This window comes from Thamnophis sirtalis, unplaced genomic scaffold (assembly GCF_051295495.1).
Source record: "Thamnophis sirtalis isolate CommonGarterSnake01/CBP01778 unplaced genomic scaffold, rThaSir2_p1.2 scaffold_13, whole genome shotgun sequence".
Taxonomy (NCBI): domain Eukaryota; kingdom Metazoa; phylum Chordata; class Lepidosauria; order Squamata; family Natricidae; genus Thamnophis; species Thamnophis sirtalis.
The window spans coordinates 4,016,653-4,034,436 of NW_028261393.1; the positions used below are offsets into that span (position 1 = coordinate 4,016,653).

At 46.3% G+C, this 17,784-nt stretch overlaps 1 protein-coding gene across 1 annotated transcript in view; it reads right to left on the bottom strand.

Annotated features, from left to right (window-relative positions):
- Positions 1 to 9,914, bottom strand: part of AXL (AXL receptor tyrosine kinase) — a 66,723-nt gene extending 56,809 nt beyond the window's left edge. The window contains 1 exon segment of the mRNA XM_087728161.1: positions 9,771 to 9,914. Within this exon segment, the coding sequence (XP_087584287.1) occupies positions 9,771 to 9,876 (106 nt within the window). The 5' untranslated portion in view covers positions 9,877 to 9,914.
- Between the last annotated feature and the right edge of the window lie 7,870 nt (positions 9,915 to 17,784).

Here is a 17,784-nt window from a genome sequence, read left to right on the forward strand (position 1 = left end):
AGTCAGCCTCTATCGGTGACTCTCTGGATGTTCTCTTTGCATTGCTAGAAATCCCAGGGATTGCAAAGCTTTGGATGACCATCAGAGGGCAGCATAGAGAGGCAGAGTCCCTGACTCTTTGTTGCCACCTAGTTGTCATCTGGAATATTTGCAGCATGGTGCCAATTTAGATTTATGGAATTCAGTTTCTTGATTACTGTAATCTGTCTGTCTAGCTCAGTGTTTCTCAACCTTTGAAACTTTAAGTGGACTTATTTAAAAATAAAGTGCCCAGCCACTGTGCGATTGAAATCCTTTTCAATTTGCATTTTATATACAGCACAATGAAAAAGAAGCAGAGTTTCAATTCTGCAGTCACAGTGCTGTCTGTTTACCTGTCTTTCTCCATTATTGTTATTTTTTAATCTCCCCAATGGTATAACGTATTTATCTAGTTTGTCAATATCTTCAAATGCAGAGATATCTGCAACTTAATGGCTGGGGTCAGATGGGGCCAGTCCAGTGGGAGCAATGGGAGGTCAGAGTCTGATATTATTGCCAGCGGGGCAAGAGTGTTGGCAGGGAGGGAGGGAGGGAGGAAAGAAAGAAAGGAAGGAAGGAAAGGAAGGAAGGAAGGAAGGAAAGGAAGGAAGGAAAGAAAGAAGTAGGGAAAGAAGTCAAGAAGGAAGGAAGAAGAAAGGGAAAAGAGAAAAGGGAGGGAGAGAGGAAAGAAGGAAGGAAAGGAGGAAGCAAAGGAAGGAAGGAAAGGAAGGAAGGAAAAAAAGGAAAGAAGAAGAAATGGAAAAGAGAAGAGGGAGGGAGGGAAGAAAGAAAGGAAGGAGGGGAGAGAGGAAGGGAGAGAGGAAGGGAGGAAGAGATAGAGACAGACAAGGAAGCAAAGGAAGGAAGGAAAGGAAGGAAGGAAAAAAGAAAGGAAAGAAAAAGAAATGGAAAAGAGAAGAGGGAGGGAGGGAGGAAAGAAAGGAAGGAAGAAGGAAGGAAGAAAAGAAGTAGGGAAAGAAGTCAAGAAGGAAGGAAGAAGAAATGGAAAAGAGAAAAGGGAGGGAGGAAGGAAAGGAGGAAGGAAAGGAAAGGAAGGAAGGGAAGGAAGGAAGGAAAAAAGGAAAGAAGAAGAAATGGAAAAGAGAAGAGGGAGGGAGGAAAGAAGTCAAGAAGGAAGGAAGAAGAAAGGGAAAAGAGAAAAGGGAGGGAGGGAGGAAAGAAGGAAGGAAAGAAGGAAGGAAAGGAGGAAGGAAAGGAGGAAGGAAAGGAAGGGAAAAAAAGAAAGGAAAGAAGAAGAAATGAAAAAGAGAAGAGGGAGGGAGGGAGGGAAGAAGAAAGGAAGGAGGAAGGGAGAGAGGAAGGGAGGAAGAGATAGAGACAGACAAGAGGAAGGAAGGAGGAAGGAAGCAAGCAAAAAGAAAGAAAAGAGGGAAGAAGTGAAGGAAGGAAGAAGAAAAGGGGGGGAGAAGAAAGGAAATGAAAGATTTTAAGAAAGCGAGAGAGGGGAAGGAAGAAAGGTACCCCAACATGCACCCCACATGCCCTGCCAAGCAGCCACCCCCTGCCCTCTGCCCGCACCCCCAACCCAGCCCCCTTGGCTTGGAAGCCCCCCCTGTGCCAGGCAAAAAACCCAGCAAAATAAACAGACCCTTTCTTCCCAGCCAAATGCTAGTGTGGCCCAACCCAACCCCTGACTCTCGAGGGCTGCAACTTGTGAAAAGAAGCCCATCGTCCCCAGCCAGGAGGACCAGGCCGGAGGAAAAGATGGGTTTCGGCTTTTGGAAGCAGGCCTAGACAGCTAGCCCCCCCCCCCTCACAACCTGTGGACTACGACTCCCAGGATTCCTGAGCCAGCAGAGCTGAAGAATCGCCTGGCATCGCCAGCTGGGGAATTCTGGGAGTTGAAGTCCACGGGGTCCCAAAGTTAATTCCGATGGCGGGAAGGAGGGAGGGAAGGAAGGGAAGACGCCTTTCATAAATAAAAGAAATGAAATGAAATCCCCTCCTGGGAGCGGAGTTAACCCTTGAGGCGTGAGGGACAAATTCCAGGGCCTGAGAACCGAAGTGCCATACTGGGAAAGAGCCCAGAGGTTCACCCAAGGGGCTTCTCCTTCCTTTCTCAAGCCAGATTTTTTGCTTTTTGGGGGGTGGGGGAAGAGGGAGAGCGCCCACCCCCCAGGGCTTGAACTGGTTCCCAGTCCCTCGGCAAGAAATATCGCATTCTTCCCCCCACCCCCCTTTTGCCAGGCCTGCTAATCAAAACCCAGCTATAACCTCTTATATCTTCTATCTAAATGCCTACTATCTACTACAGTGTTTCCCAAACTTGGCAACTTGAAGTTGTCCGGACTTCAATTCCCAGAATTCCCCAGCCAGCGAACGCGGGATATAAGTCTAAGTGCTATTGCTATCTTCCTTCCTTCCTCCCTCCCTCCCTCCCTTCCTTCCTTTTCTTTCTCCTCCTTCCTTTCCTTCCTTCCTTCCTTCCTTTCCCTTCCTTCCTTTCCCTTCCTTCCTTTCCTTCCTTCCTTTCCTTTCCCTTCCTTCCTTTCCTTCCTTCCTTTCTTCCTTCTTTTCCCTTCCCTTCCTTCCTTTCCTTCCTTCCTCTTCCCTTCCTTCCTTCCTTTCCTTTCCCTTCCCTTCCCTTCCTTCCTTCCTTCCTTCCTCCCTCTTCTCCTTCCTTCCTTCCTTCCTTCCTTCCTTCCTGTTAGAGTGCAGCATTGCGGGTTAACTCTGCCCACAGTCAGGAGCTCGATCCTGATGGGCTCAAGGTTGACTCAGCCTTCCGTCCTTCCGAGGTCAGTAAAATGAGGACCCAGATTGCTGGGGGCAAGAGGCTGACTCTGTAAACTGCTTAGAGAGGGCTGCGAAGCACCGTAAAGCGGTATATAAGTCTAAGTGCTATTGCTATCTTCCTTCCTTCTTGTTAGAGTGCAGCATTGCAAAGTAACTCTGCCCCACAGCCATGAGTTCGATCCTGACCGGCTCAAGGTTGACTCAGCCTTCCATCCTTCCGAGGGGGGTCTAACGAGGACCCAGATTGTTTGGGGGGCAAGAGGCTGACTCTGTAAACCGCTTAGAGAGGGCTGTTAAGCACTGTGAAGCGGTACATAAGCCTAAGCGCTATTGCTAAAAAAGGGACTTGCGACAGGTCCTCGTGCTTGTGACCGTGGCATGGGATTGTGATGCTGACACTTGGCCGCTATATTTGCGATGGTTGCAGCATCCCAGGGTCAGACAGTTACGCAGTCCTCATCTCAGCCAGCATCCAATCAGCCAAGGCATTAAGAATCTCCTTAATGACCACGTGATTCACTCAGTGACTGTTGCAAAAAGGTTATAAAAGCATGGACAGTCACAGGACCACTCCCTTAACAACCACATCATTTAGCAACCGACGTTCCGGTCCCGGATACGGCCGTAAGTTGAGGCACCCACCTGTAACTTCCTTTTAGCTAGCCCCTAGTATTTCCTCGTGGTCTCCCATCCGGGTTCTAACCCCCGCTCCGTTTTCCCAGTGGTGCTTTTTAAGACCATCCAGCCTGACCTCCAAGCCAGGGGAACCCCCAACTCATAAATCTACCACGCCTCTTGGGTCTCTGCTACGGTTAAGATTGACCCAGAGGTCTTCCAGATTTGAATTCTTGCACCCTGAAGTCAACAACCGCTCTTCCTTTTTTCTTTTTAATGTCAAGTGCATCATCTTTTTGGAGAGACTTGCTCAGCGTCGTCCTGATCCTCGGGACGTTTGCAAAGAAAACAAGAAGAATCCCGCAGCTTTGGCTCTCTCCCTGCAAAGGGCTGGGACCGAACGTTTGCGTTACGAACTACGACAGCAGCGAGTGATGTCAATGCCTCCACCTCTCCCAGCGGGGAAAGAATTGGAACCTGTTTCCACCTCCCTCCTCAACTCCCTTGGTCTGCAACGCAACAAGGCAGACACGGACTTCAGAGGAGAATCAGAGCTGCAGAAAAAACAATGGATGCCGACCTGCCTTCCATTGAGGATCTGGACACTGCACGGGTCAAAAAGAGGGCTGTGGAAATATTTACACACCCCTCACATCCTGGACATAAATTGTCTCAACTTCTACCCTAAAAACGACCCTACAGGGCAATGCATACCAAGACAACTAGACACAAGTAGTTTATTCCCCAAATGCCATCACTCGGCTAAACAACACTGTCAAATTATCTACAAAGACTTCCTTACTATTCTTCTTCTCATCCTTCCTAGTACCTATCTCTCCCCACTTATGACTATAACCATGTTGTTTGTCTCTCTAAAATTTATATTGTTTTATTTGTTTCCTAGTATGATTTGATTGCTTATTAGTAACCTATGGTGTTGTATCTTATGATTCTTGATGAATGCATTCTATTTATTTTTTCTTTATGTAAACTGAGAGCATGTTGTGCACCAAAGATAAATTCCTCGTGTGTCCAATCACACTTGCTCAATAAAGAATTCAATTAATTCTATTCTATTCTATTCTATTCTATTCTATTCTATTCTATTTTCTATGTCCTCTCTTCTCTATTCTACTCTGTATTCTCTTATTTTCTCTATCTTCTCTTATTTTCTCTATATTCTCTTCTTTTCTCTATATTCTTCTTTTCTGTAATTCTATTCTATTCTTAATAAAGATTCTATTCTATTCTATTCTATTCTATTCTATTCTATTCTATTCTATTCTACAGTATTCTATTCTATTCTACAGTATTCTATTCTATTCTATTCTATTCTATTCTATTCTATTCTATTCTATTCTACAGTATTCTATTCTATTCTATTCTACAGTATTCTACTCTATTCTACAGTATTCTACAGTATTCTATTCTATTCTACAGTATTCTATTCTGTTCTATAGTATTCTATTCTATTCTACAGTATTCTACAGTATTCTGCAGTATTCTATTCTATTCTATTCTATTCCTATTCTATAGTATTCTATTCTACAGTAATCTATTCTACAGTATTCCATTCTATAGTATTCTATTCTATTCTACAGTATTCTATTCTATTTTATTCTATTCTATTCTTTATTGGATACCCAAAAGGTTAGCTCAATCTCCCCCATCCCACAGTCATTGGCTGCAGTCCCCCACCGCCCCCATCTCAAACCCGCCACCCAGTTTCCAACTTGGGGGTGACTCACCCAACCGAATCAAATGTTTGGAATGTGGCATTCCAAATTGCTCATCCCTGGATGTAGGCTTGCAATGAAGGTCACCCACCCATTTGGCTCAGCCCCATCCCCTCGGCCTTTAACGAACGGTCCGGGGTTGTTTTTTTAAAAAAATTATTTATATTTCACATATATCATTCTGGGTGGCTTTGGGTGAAACAGATAAATAAACGACGTCGTAGGGACTCAAAAGCCAGAGCAGCCGAGCGTTATAAAAGAACCAGCCTGGAATCCAAAGGGATTAATTATTGTTGGCCTAAAAGAGTTCCCTCCACATTTCTTTGACTCTGGGACATGGAATGAAAGGGTTGGAAGGGACCTTCTAGGCTGGGGGATTCTGGGAGTTGAAGTCCACCCATTTTCCAAGTTGTCATGATTGAGGAAAAATTGCAAAGCAGCAGCAACAATAGAACAGCAGAGAAAAATCTGGGTTTTCATTTCATGCCTTACTGCAGTGGTTCCCAAACTTGGCAACTTTAAGACGTGTGGACTTCAACTCCCAGAATTCTCCAGCCAGCTCTGCAGAGCTGGCTGGAGAATTCTGGGAGTTAAAGTCCACACGTCTTAAAGTTGCCAAGTTTGGGAACCACTGCTTTACTGCAACCCTAGGACAGCAATCTATCTATCCTTCTGATGACAGATACGATGTTCAAAGCTCGAAATGGTGCACATGCGTTGGGGGGGAAAAAATGCTCCAGGCACCCGTAGCCACAGCTTTTATTGCTCTAGTTTCCCTTGTCCCTTTTGGTGATAGGCGTGATTTACGAGGGTAAATTGCCCAGTAAATAAATAAAAATAAAGTGCCTATTAATATACATAGCCATGTAATTTCGCCACTCTTCGCACGGATTGGAAGTTGGTGTTGATAATCCCACTGTGCCACTTCGATACCAATTGATCCACATCCCCATTTACCCATGTTTATTTCAAATAAACTATGATTTTATTCCTAATTTCCTCTTCCCCACCATTATAAGCAAATCCTTTGGAAAACGGCACAATTCGGGGGGGAAAATGCTTTTACGGAAAAAAATTCTAAAATTCTTTGCTTATTGACTCGTTTTGACGGGTGGGAAAGAAATTTCATTTAGAGGGGGTCCTCGAATTATGGCCGCAACCGAGCCCCCTTGCCCCCAATTTTAGTGGCTAAGTGAGTTTTGCCCCGTTTTACGACCTTTCCTGCCGCTGTCGTTAAGCAAATCACTGCAGGGGTTAAGTTGTTAAAAAGGCGGTGAAGTGAATCCGGCTTCCCCTTGGATTTTGCCCCTCAGGGGGTCGCAAAAGGGGATCACGTGACCCCGGGACACTGAGACCGTCATAAACATGAATCAGTTTGCCAAGAGGATCAATTTTGACCACGTGGCCACGGGGAGGTTGCAACGGTCATAAGGATGAAAAACAATCCTAAGTCTCCTTTTTCAGTGAAGTTGTAACTTTGAACAGTCACTAAATGAGCTGTTGTAAGTCGAGAACTACAAGGAAAGAAGGGAGGGAGGGAGGGAGGGAAGAAGAAGAAAGGGAAAAGAGAAAAGGGAGAGAGGGAGGGAGGGAGGGAGGAAGGAAGAAAAAAGGGAAAAAGAAGGGAGGGAGGGAGAAAGGAAGGAAGAAGAAAGGGAAAAGAGAAAAGGAAGGGAGGGAGGGAGGAAAGAAGAAGAGAGGGAAAAAGAAGGGAGGGAGGGAGGAAGGAAGAAGAATGGAAAAAGAGAAAAGGGAGGGAGGAAGGAAAGAAGAAGATAGGGAAAAAGAAGGGAGGGAGGAAGGAAGGAAGAAGAAAGGGAAAAGAGAAAAGGGAGGGAGGGAGGAAGGAAGAAGAAAGGGAAAAGAGAAAAGGGAGGAAGGAAGGAAAGAAGAAGAGAGGGAAAAAGAAGGGAGGGAGGAAGAAGAAAGAAAAGGAAGGGGAGGATGGAGGGAAGGAAGAAGAAAGTGAAAAGGAAAGAGGGGAGGGAGGGAGGAAGGAAGGAAGAAGAGAGAGAGAGAAGGCAGAGACAGATGATAGATGATAGTGAGAGAGAGGAAAAAAAGAGAGATGATAGATGATAGAGAGGAGTGGGAGAGAAAGAGGATAGATGATAGAAAGAGAGAAAGAAGAGGGAGAGATGATAAATAATAGAGAGTATGAGAGAGAAGAGAAAGAGATGATAGAATAGATGATAGTATGAGAAAAAGAGAGTGAGAGATGAGAGATAATAGAAAGTGAGAGAGAAAGAAGATATATAGCTATAGATAAGAGAGAGAAAAAGAAAAGAGAGATTGAGAGAGAGAGAGAGAGAGAGAGAGAGAGGGAGGGAGGGAGGGAGGGAGGGAGAGAGAGAGGGGGGGGGGCAGTCGGCTGCCCCGCATTCTTTCCAGGGCCTCTCACCTCCTGATTCTCCTTTGCAAATCAAAACAATCCCAAAGTGCTCCCCGAGGTTAAAACCAGGAGCAACCAGGAAGAATCTAAGGGTCTCCAGCAGAGTGACGGAGCCCAGCTGGATCTCCTTTGGATCAGAGCTGGGCTCCCTGGAATTGAGACACGTGTGTTTGTGTGTGTGTGGGGGGGGGTACGGTTTCTTTTACGCCTTTAAGAAGGATATATTTGCTTAGAAAGATGGGGCAGAGCAGGGCAGGTCCAACTTTGGTCACTTTAAGACCTGTGGACTTCAATTCCCAGAATTCCCCAGCTATGCTGGCTGGGGAATTTTGGGAGTTGAAGTCCACAAGTCTTAAAGTAGCCAAGGTCAATCGATTAGAATAGAGCTGGAAGGGACCTTGGAGGTCTTCTAGACCAGCCCCCTGCTCAAGCAGGAGACCCCCTACATCACATCAATCAATTAACCTCAATCAATCAATTAATCAGTCAATTAATCAATTAATCAGTCAGCCAATCAGAATAGAGCTGGAAGGGACCTTGGAGGGCCTCTAGTTCAGCCCCCTGCTCAAGCAGGAGACCTTTAGATCACATCAAACCATTAATGTCAATCAATTAATCAGTCAATTAATCCATTAATCAATCAATCAGAATAGAGCTGGAAGGGACTTTGGAGGTCTTCTAGTCCAGCCTGCACTGCCCCCTGCCCCCCCCCCGGGGTCAAACAGGATACTCTATATGAGTTTGGATAGCCCTGGTGTATAGTATCCCAAGCATGGGATTTAGGCCACCTCAGAGAACCCCCCCCCCACTTAACACCCCCCCCCCCCCCACTGGTGGTCTGTGAGAAAAGTTTGGTGGTCAGCAGAAAAAATATTTGCATTTTTTATATTGCGCTAAATACTATTTATCTTTTTAAAAGATTCATATTAGTGGTCCGCGGGATTTAAAATTATGATTTTAATGGTCCCTGAGGTCTGAACGGTTGGTGACTCCTGTTCTAGTCCAACCCCCTACTCAAGTAGGAAACCCTAGATCACTCCAAACAAAGGGTTCTCCAATCTACTCTTAAAAACCTCCAGTGATGGAGCACCCACAACTTCTGGTGGCAAGTCGTTCCACGGATTAATTGTAAGGAAGTGTCTCCTTAGTTCTGGGTTGCTTACTCTCCTTGGTTAATTTCCACCCATCGCTTCTTGTCCAGGTGCTTTGGAGAATAGCTTGATCCCCTCTCTTGAACAACAGAATAACAAGAGTTGGAAGGGACCTTGTAGGTCATCTAGTCCAACCCCCTGCTCAAGCAGGAGAACCTGCCTACTGGGCTTACACGAAGCACTAAACTTAAGCATTGGATCTTTGCAAGCTACGAATCCTAGTTACTCTCTCTCTCTCGGTTTACAGAGAATAGTAGGGAGGTCGCCTTGATGTTCCCGCTCTGTAATTGACACACTCAAGTCTATCTTATCTCAAGGAAGTTGTAAGTGGCTTACACAGATGTGTAAACAAGTGTCAGTTTCCCAGCAGACTTGGAGTTGAGAGTAGGTAACGTGCCCCCGTCCCCCCCCAATTATCCACGGAGTACTACAACTAGTCCTTCACTTACAACAATTTTTTCAATTGACTGTACAACATTAGAGACACTAGAAAATGAGACTTATGACCGATCCTCACTCTTATGACCGTTCTAGCATTCCCGCATGGTCACCTGATCCAAATTTGGGCACTTAGTAACTGGCTTGTATGTACAAAAAAAAAAATTGCAGGGTCCGGGGGGTCTCCATTAGGGTCCTTCCCAAAGGGCTCCCGACAAGCAAAATTAACGGGGGGGGGACCTGGATTTGCTTAACGACTTCGGAGGTTCGCTTAACAACTTTGGCAAAAAAAAAAAAGGTCCTAACATTGGGGCACAGCTCACTTAACAACTGCCTGGCTTAGCCAATGGAAAATCTGGCCCCTGATTGTGGTCGTAAATTGAGGACCGGGAAAGGGGGAGGGAGGAGTCTTTCACTTGAACAACAACACTGCACAGTAGGCCAAGGCTGCCGTGTTGCCACCTGTTTTTCTCACCTGTGCCTGAGTAGAGTTTGAAACTCTTTCCGCCTGTTGGAAATGGCGCGTCCAGTTTTAACCACCTGTTTCGCTCCGGTTTCGTGGGGCATCGCTGAGTTTCTCCCAGCTTCACCGACACAATAGAAGTCACACAAAATAGGCGTCCCCCAAGCACACACACACACACACACACTTGCACTCACCTTCCTGGGTGTGGCTGATGCCCATCGACCAAGCCAGCAAACTGGACAGAAGGCACCACCTCACTTGGTCCATCTTCCCAAACCGAAAAGTTGCCTCGAAAATCATCCCAGCTTCCAACACAGTTTAGTGGCTCATCGGTGGAAGGAAGAAAAAAAAAAGAGGGGGAGGAAATTTATATATATATAAAAAAGGAATCCAGAAAAATCTGTTGGGGGAAAAACCAGATCTCTCCCCAAAGAAGCAGCAGCCTCTGCCTTCACCGAATCATGGAAAGGCGGCCGAAGAAATGACCCCTCGAATCGGAGAAAACAAATGACGAAGTCCGCGGTGAAGTCAGCACCCAGGAGGCCGGAGGAGCGATGGATCCAAAGTGCCCCAAACTCTGGAATAATTCCTCAACTCAAAACATTTGTCTGTCTCATTGAAATCAAAAAGAAGAAGATGAACAGGGGGAAGTTTAGGGACTATCCAAAAGAATTCCGTTCCCCCTTTCAAAATCCCTGCGTTAATTTGCTTTTTGGCTCAGCGAAATTGATTTTTCTTCTTTCCCGGCTCTGCTTTTCTGGTGTCTGAAGAACAGCTGGGTGTTTTTTTTCTTCCTCTCTCTAGTTCACTCTTGGGTTCCTCCTACTCCGGCTCCTGAGCCCAGAGGAGCCTACCCAGACCTTACAATAAAGTTGCTTACTCAAGAGAATTAACTTCTTGCTTACTCAAGAGTGCCATCTTCTCCAAAAAGACAGTGAGAGTGAGTGAATGAAAGAGAGAGAGAGGGAGAGATTGGGGAAGAGACAGCTTCCCTTTGCTCTCACTCCAGACAACTCCTACACACAGACAACTCCTACACACAGCCTCAAACTTGTGTGATAGTAGAGGCAGCAGCAGCAGAAAACACCTCGAAGATTAGCATAGCCGGCTGATTTTGGGGCCAGCGGGGAGGGGTGGGTGGGTGAGTGAGTGGGTGGGTGGATGCCTTGGAAAAACCAGAAAGTACAGAGAAGGGGGTGCAAATTCCATCCGGCTGCAGGAGGGTTAAGGGGAGGAGGACAAAAGAAGGCAAGAAAGAATTTTCCTTAAAGTTACACTCACCCAGATTCTTCAAAGTAGAGTTCTGACAAGAAGACCCCCCCCCCCTCACCAGCCAAAAAAAGACAGTCTGGGATAGAAGCAGCCTGAGAAAAGGAAGGAAGGAAAAAACTTTCCCCAACTTTCCACACTCCCCGAAAGAGAGGCAACCTTGCCCACAGCAAGTGAAACAAGGCAGGAAAATATAATATAATATAATGTTGTGGCTTACGGCCAACTATGATAGGGCGGGCGCCACTGTCAGTCCACTTTTATGAGGGTCAAAGACCAGCTTAGGTGCTGGAGTCGATCAGCTGTTTTCAATTTTCTGGAAGGTGAAATGGCTCTTGCAAAAATTATTTCCGGGCCTGATTTTTGTTTTTTTCCCCCCGGAGTAGAAAAATCCCTCGGAATCGACAACGTGGAGGGGATCGAACCGGCGGATGCTTCTGGGAGGAATTTGGGGGGGTCTTTCTGCTGTAATTCAGCGGAAAGAATCGAGCGTTCGGTACAAGGCTTTGCGTAAACTACTTCAGCTTAACGCCATCCAGAAAGGAATGTCTCAGCCGCTGGTTTCTGTTCTAAACAATTAGCTCGTCTTACACAATCCCCTCAGACCATTTTCTGATCTTCTGAATCTGCCGGTACTTGTTCTTCTCCCTCGAGTGACTCAGACAAGCCAACATTGCAAAAGGAGGGATGAGAGAAAAAAAAAACGGAGATGACCAGGGACGGCTCCCCTTAGCATAGGGCTCAGCAATCTGCGGCTCTGGAGCCGCATGTGGCTCTCTCAGCCCTCTGCTGTGGCTCCCTATCTCAGGTCGGCTCCACAATTGATTGGGCTTTCGGTTAGGACAGGTAGAGGAAAAAAGATGCCGCACTAGGAGGAGAAACTCTATGGTGGGGGAACCGGACTTCCAGTCGGCTCCAAAATTGAAGGGGGGACCTTCCGTTTAGGACCTTTGTGGCTCTTTGAGTGTTTAAGATTGCCGACCCCTGCCTTAGCACGGACATGTCAATTCCTCCCTTTGGCATCGTTGAGGTTAACGTACCTCAACTTCGGCGACTCTAAAATCAGGGGTTTTTTAAATTCAGAATGTTGGAGATGTGATTGTGTTGACGCTATTTATTATCATGTATAGCAATAGCAGTTAGACTTATATACCGCTTCATAGGGCTTTCAGCCCTCTCTAAGCGGTTTACAGAGTCAGCATATCACCCTCACAATCTGGGTCCTCATTTTACCCACCTTGGAAGGATGGAAAGCTGAGTCAACCTTGAGCCGGTGAGATTTGAACCGCTGAACTGCTGAACTAGCAGTCAGCTGAAGTGGTCTGCAGTACTGAACTCTACCCACTGCTCCACCTCGGCTCTTTTTATGTATGGTGGACTTGTAAAGCATTTTGGATAAAAATATGGTGGGTTATTCAAAATATTCTTAAGAAGAGGATAAAGTTCACTCCTCAGTTGTTCTTGCTAGGTATAATTACAGACTGTACAGTTATAGAGACTAATTTGATTCTGAACTTAACAACGGCAGCCAAGATTGTTGGTGGCGCAGTACTGGAAGAAGGAAGAATTGCCTACTATTCAAGAATGGACGTTAAAAGCAGTAAACTTAGCAGAGATGGCCAAAATCTCAGCATATTTGAAGGACCATTCCAATGAGAAATACAAATTGGAATGGAGAAGATGGATTGATTACATTCGAAATAAATATCGGACTAAGAAATTTCAATTAGCTTATGAATGAACAAGGAATGTTATAATTTATCTAAATTTAGTTTAATAAAAGGGGAGTTAAAGTACAAGAGGGAGGTAGGATACTATAGTTAGTTAATTTATCTTAGTGTATGATTGTTAAATGTTTATACCCTGTATTTTGTGCTGGGAAGTTGGAGGGAGGGAAGGTTGGAGGGGAGGGAAGGGGAAATATTTGTAAAATTTATTAAAACTCTTCAATTAAAAAAAATTCAGAATGGACCCGGAAGGGACCTTGGTGGGTCTCCTAGTCCAGCCCCCTGCTCAAGCAGGAGACCCCAAACCGCCGTGATCACAACCCTGTGGCACATGTGCCAGAGACCACATGGAGAACCCTCTCTCTGGGCACATGCGCCGTTGCCAGCTGCTCTTCTGGTTTCCAGAGAGTGCATGCACGCCAGCCAGCTGATCTTCGCACATGCCAGAGCACTGGAAACTCAGAGACCAGGTGGCCGGCGCACACACATGAGCGCTGGTTAGCTAATCTTCTAAGTTTTTGGGGACTCCTGCGTGCACCACCCCTGCTATAGTACATTTCAGACAAATGGTTCTTCGTAAAAACTTCCAGTGATGAAACACCCACGGCTTCTGAAGGGAAGCTGTTCCACTGATAAAATTGTTCTCATGTTAGGAAATTTCTCCTTAGTTCTACGTTGCTTCTCTCCTTGGTTAGTTTCCCTCCATTGCTTCTTGTCCTGCCTTCAGGTGCCTTGGAGAATAGCTTGACTCCCTTTTCTTCTTTGGGGCAGCTCTTCAAATACTGGAATACAGCTACACTACATTGCCAAAAGTATTCGCTCACCTGCCTTTACTCGCATATGAATTTACTGTAGGTGACCTCCCATTCCTAATCCATAGGGTTCAATATGACGTCGATCCACCCTTTGCAGCTATAACAGCTTCAACTCTTCTGGGAAGGCTGTCCACAAGGTTCAGGAGTGTGTTTATGGGAAACTTTGACCATTCTTCCAGAAGCGCATTTGTGAGGTCGCACACTGATGTTGGAGGAGTTTACGTGGCCCACTACTTCGTGGCTGAGTTCCTGTCGTTCCCAAACACTTCCACATTCTTATAATACAGCTGACAGTTGACGGTGGGATATTTAGGAGCGAGGGAATTTCACGACCGGATTTGTGGCATCCTATCCAGTGGTGGGTTTCAAAAATTTTGGGACCTCTTCTGTAAGTGTGGCCTGCTTTCTGGGTCCACTGGTGGAACCTCTTCTAACCGGTTCGGTAGATTTGACGAACCGGTTCTACCGAATAGGTGCGAACTGGTGGGAACCCACCTCTGATCCTATCACAGTTCCACGCTGGGATTCACTGAGCTCCTGAGAGCGACCGATTCTTTCACCAATGTTTGTAAAAACAGTCTGCATGCCTAGGTACTTGATTTTATATACCTGTATCCATGGAAGGGATTGGAGCACCTGATTCTGATTATTTGGATGGGTGAGCGAATACTTTTGGCAATATAGTGTATCATGTCCCCCCTAGTCCTTCTTTTCTCTAGACTCGCCACCCCCAAATCCGGCAACTGTTCTTCGTATGTTTTAGCCTCCAGGCCTTTAATGTACCTTCAATAAGATATGCATTAGAGCAGGGGCCTCCAAAGATGGCCCCTTTAAGACTTGTGGACTTGAACTCCTTGAGATGGCCAACTTTGGAGGCCCCCAGCATTAGAGGGAGAGAACCAGTTTGAAAGTGGATTACGGGCTGTGGCTGTGTCCCAAAGGATGCTGGGAATTGTAGTCTCGGGCAATTCACCTGGGCAGCCTTTGCTGTGAAATGGATTTAAAGAGAGAATGAAAAGGATGGACGGAAAGGTGCTGTGGGGTCATCTAGTCCAACCCACTGGTTTCTTCTTCCCTTCTTTGTGCCCCAAAGCAACGTTTCGGAATAAAACCAGGAAATCTTGGAAAGCAGGAAAAACATTGAAATTCAGAGAACGCCTTTGGAGACAAGGCCAGTGAAAGAATTCTGCAGGCATCTTAAAAATTTTGCCGTTGGTTTCTCGCTGGTTTTCTCGGAGCCAAGAGCCAAGGTGGCGCAGTGGTTAAATGCAGCACTGCAGGCTACTGCTAGATCAGCAGGTCAGCGGTTCAAATCTCACCGGCTCAGGGTTGACTCAGCCTTCCATCCTTCCGAGGTGGGTAAAATGAGGACCTGGATTGTTGTTGGGGGCAATATGCTGACTCTGTAAACCGCTTAGAGAGGCCTGAAAGGCCTATGAAGCGGTATATAAGTCTAACTGCTATTGCTATTGCTCGGCAGTTTGCATCCTGTTTGTTCCCCAGTTCTCTTCCCCCAATCTTCTCTGCAACCAAGGCCACGTCCCTCCCCGCTTTAAAAAAGAAAAAGAAAGAGGAGATAAAGTGGCCTTAAAATGCCCCATTGTCTGTGTTGTTGTTTTTTTGCCAAACCTCAATGTGTTTGCCTAGTTAACCATTTAACTCACCGCAAAGAGAAACTCGGCAGCGGATCAATTCCCAGAACATCGGTGAGAGCAATTTTAATTTGGCTTTACAGGAGAGCTGGATAAAATGTTTCTGAAGGAACAATTTGAAAACCCAGTCTAACCCCAACCCCAAGCCTAGAGATAACAGAATCACAGAGTTGGAAGGGACTTTGGAGGTCTTCTAGTCCAACCCCCTGCTCAAGCAGGAAAGCCTATATAATTTCAGGCAAATGGTTATCCAATCTCTTCTTTAAAAACGCCCAGTGTTGGAGCATTCACAACTTCTTGTGGCAAGCTGTTCCACTGATTAATTGTCCTCACTGTCATGAAATCCCGGTTCCACCACAAAACCGCGGTAGACTAAAGCGCGCTCGACGAAAGCGCGTACGTGACGTCATCACAGCGCGACAAAAACAGCACGCTGTGAGTGGTAAACTTAAAATTAACGCGTAAATCTAAACCTAACCCCCCCAAACTTAACCCTAAACCTAACCCTAACCCTAACCCTTAACCTAACCCTAAACCTAACCCTAAGCCTAACCCTTAACCTAACCCTTAACCTAACCCTAAACCTAACCCTAAACCTAACCCTAAACCTAACCCTTAACCTAACGCTAAACCTAACGCTAACCCTTAACCTAACCCTAAACCTAACCCTAACGCTTAACATAACCCTAAACCTAACCCTAACCCTTAACCTAACCCTAACCCTAACCCTAAAGCTTACCTTTATGTGAATCGGCTTGCTTTAATTTAATTTTAATTTTAATTTAATTTATTTTTAATTTTATTTGTCGCGCTGCTGATGATGTCAGGTACGCGCTTTGATCGGGCGCGCTTTAGTGGACCGCGGTTTTGACGGGTCACGGAAATCCCTCCATAGCTCTAGCTTGCTTCTCTCCTTGATTAGTTTCCACTCATCTTGCTACTTATCTTGCTTTCTGGTGCTTTGGAGAACAGGTTGACCCCCCTTCCTCTTTGTGACAGCCCCTCAAATATTCACCAAGTGCCCCTTTGTCCCAAAGGATGACTTTTTTTTTCAAGGAGGCAACTGGACTTTCTAGTTTTTTCCTTAAAGACGTTTCGCTTCTCAGCCCAAGAAGCTTCTTCAACTCTGGCTGGATGGTGGAGAATGGAAGGATTGCAAGGAATATAAATCTCCTTCCATTCTCCGCCGCCGTTCAGCCAGAGCTGAGGAAGCTTCTTGGCTGAGAAGCGAAACGCCTTCAAGGGAAAGCAAAATTAAAAAAAAGGGCCGGTTGCCTCTTGAAAAAGCACTTTTGGTTCAGCCATGACCTGGATGACTGAGAATCTCCATGCAGCTTTCTCATCAGCAGAAAAGAAGTCAAATCTTTCACCTCTTTTAGTGGTTTTTCCCCCCTTCAAATCTAAGAGGTGTGCATGCCCCAATTTGCTGACTCTTCTATCCAGCTCAACTTTGCAAAATTGCATCCCCAGGAGGGGAGGCCTCTAGCAAAGCCACTGAAACGGAAGGGCCTTGGACCGAGCAGAGCAGAATCGTGGAGCCCAAACTGGCCAGGCGGTCATCAGACAGGTGAAGATCGATCTTGGTCTAGGAGATAAAACGGCCTGATAGAGCCAGAGTGACAGCGTTCTCTCCTAAAGGTAGCTTCATCGTGGTTAAAAGGAGCTTCTCCTTTGGAAACGCTGCCTGGAACCGGACACAGCAAACAGATGTAGCCCTTATGAGGTTGCTTAATGGCCATCACGAAATTTCTCTGGCCCAGCTAGGGAATTTGAATTGTTTTGACATTTATTTGTGTCCTGCCATTATGATTTTTTAAAATAATTAACTCAAGGCGGTGAATATATTCAACACACCTTCCTCTTCCTATTGTCCTCACATCAACAATCTTATTAAGTGGGTTGGTCTGAGAGAGAGGGGGGGAGAGAGAGGGAGGGAGGGAGGGAGAGAGAGAAGGGGGGGAGAGCGGGAGAGAGAGAGGGAGAAGGAGAGAGCGGGAGAGAGAGAGAGGGAGAGAGAGAGAGAGAGGGAGAGGGAGAGAGAGAGAGAGAGGGAGAGAGAGGGGGAAAGAGGGAGAAAGAGGGGGGAGAGAGGGAGAGGGAGAGAGGGGGAGAGAGGGAGAGAGAGAGGGAGAGAGAGCGAGAGAGAGGCCCAAAGTCACCCAGCCGTCTTTCATGGCTAAGGCAGGATTAGAACTCACCATCTCCTGGTGATTGGTTCAAAGTCACCCAGCTGGCTTTCATGCCTAAGGCAGGACTAGAACTCCCAGTCTCCTGGTGATTGTCCCAGTCGCCTAACCGGCTTTCATGGCTAAGGCGGGACTAGAACTCACTGTCGCCTGATGATCGGCTCAAAGTTACCCACGGTTTTCATGGCTAAGGCAGGACTAGAACTCCCAGTCTCCTGGTGATTGTCCCAGTCACCTAACCGGCTTTCATGGCTAAGGAAGGACTAGAACTCACTGTCTCCTGATGATCGGCTCAAAGTCACCCCCGGTTTTCATGCCTAAGGCAGGACTAGAACTCCCACTCTCCTGGTAATTGGTCCAAAGTCATCCCCCTGGCTTTCATGCCTAAGGCAGGACTAGAACTCACCATCTCCTGGTTTCTAGCCCGATGCCTTCACCACTTGACCACACTCATACTAAATACGCTACGGAGACACTCTCAACTGGGACCGGACTTTCCGTCACTAAGCAAACCGGTTGTTAAGTGAGTCGCGCTCGATTTTAGGACCAGTCCTATTTC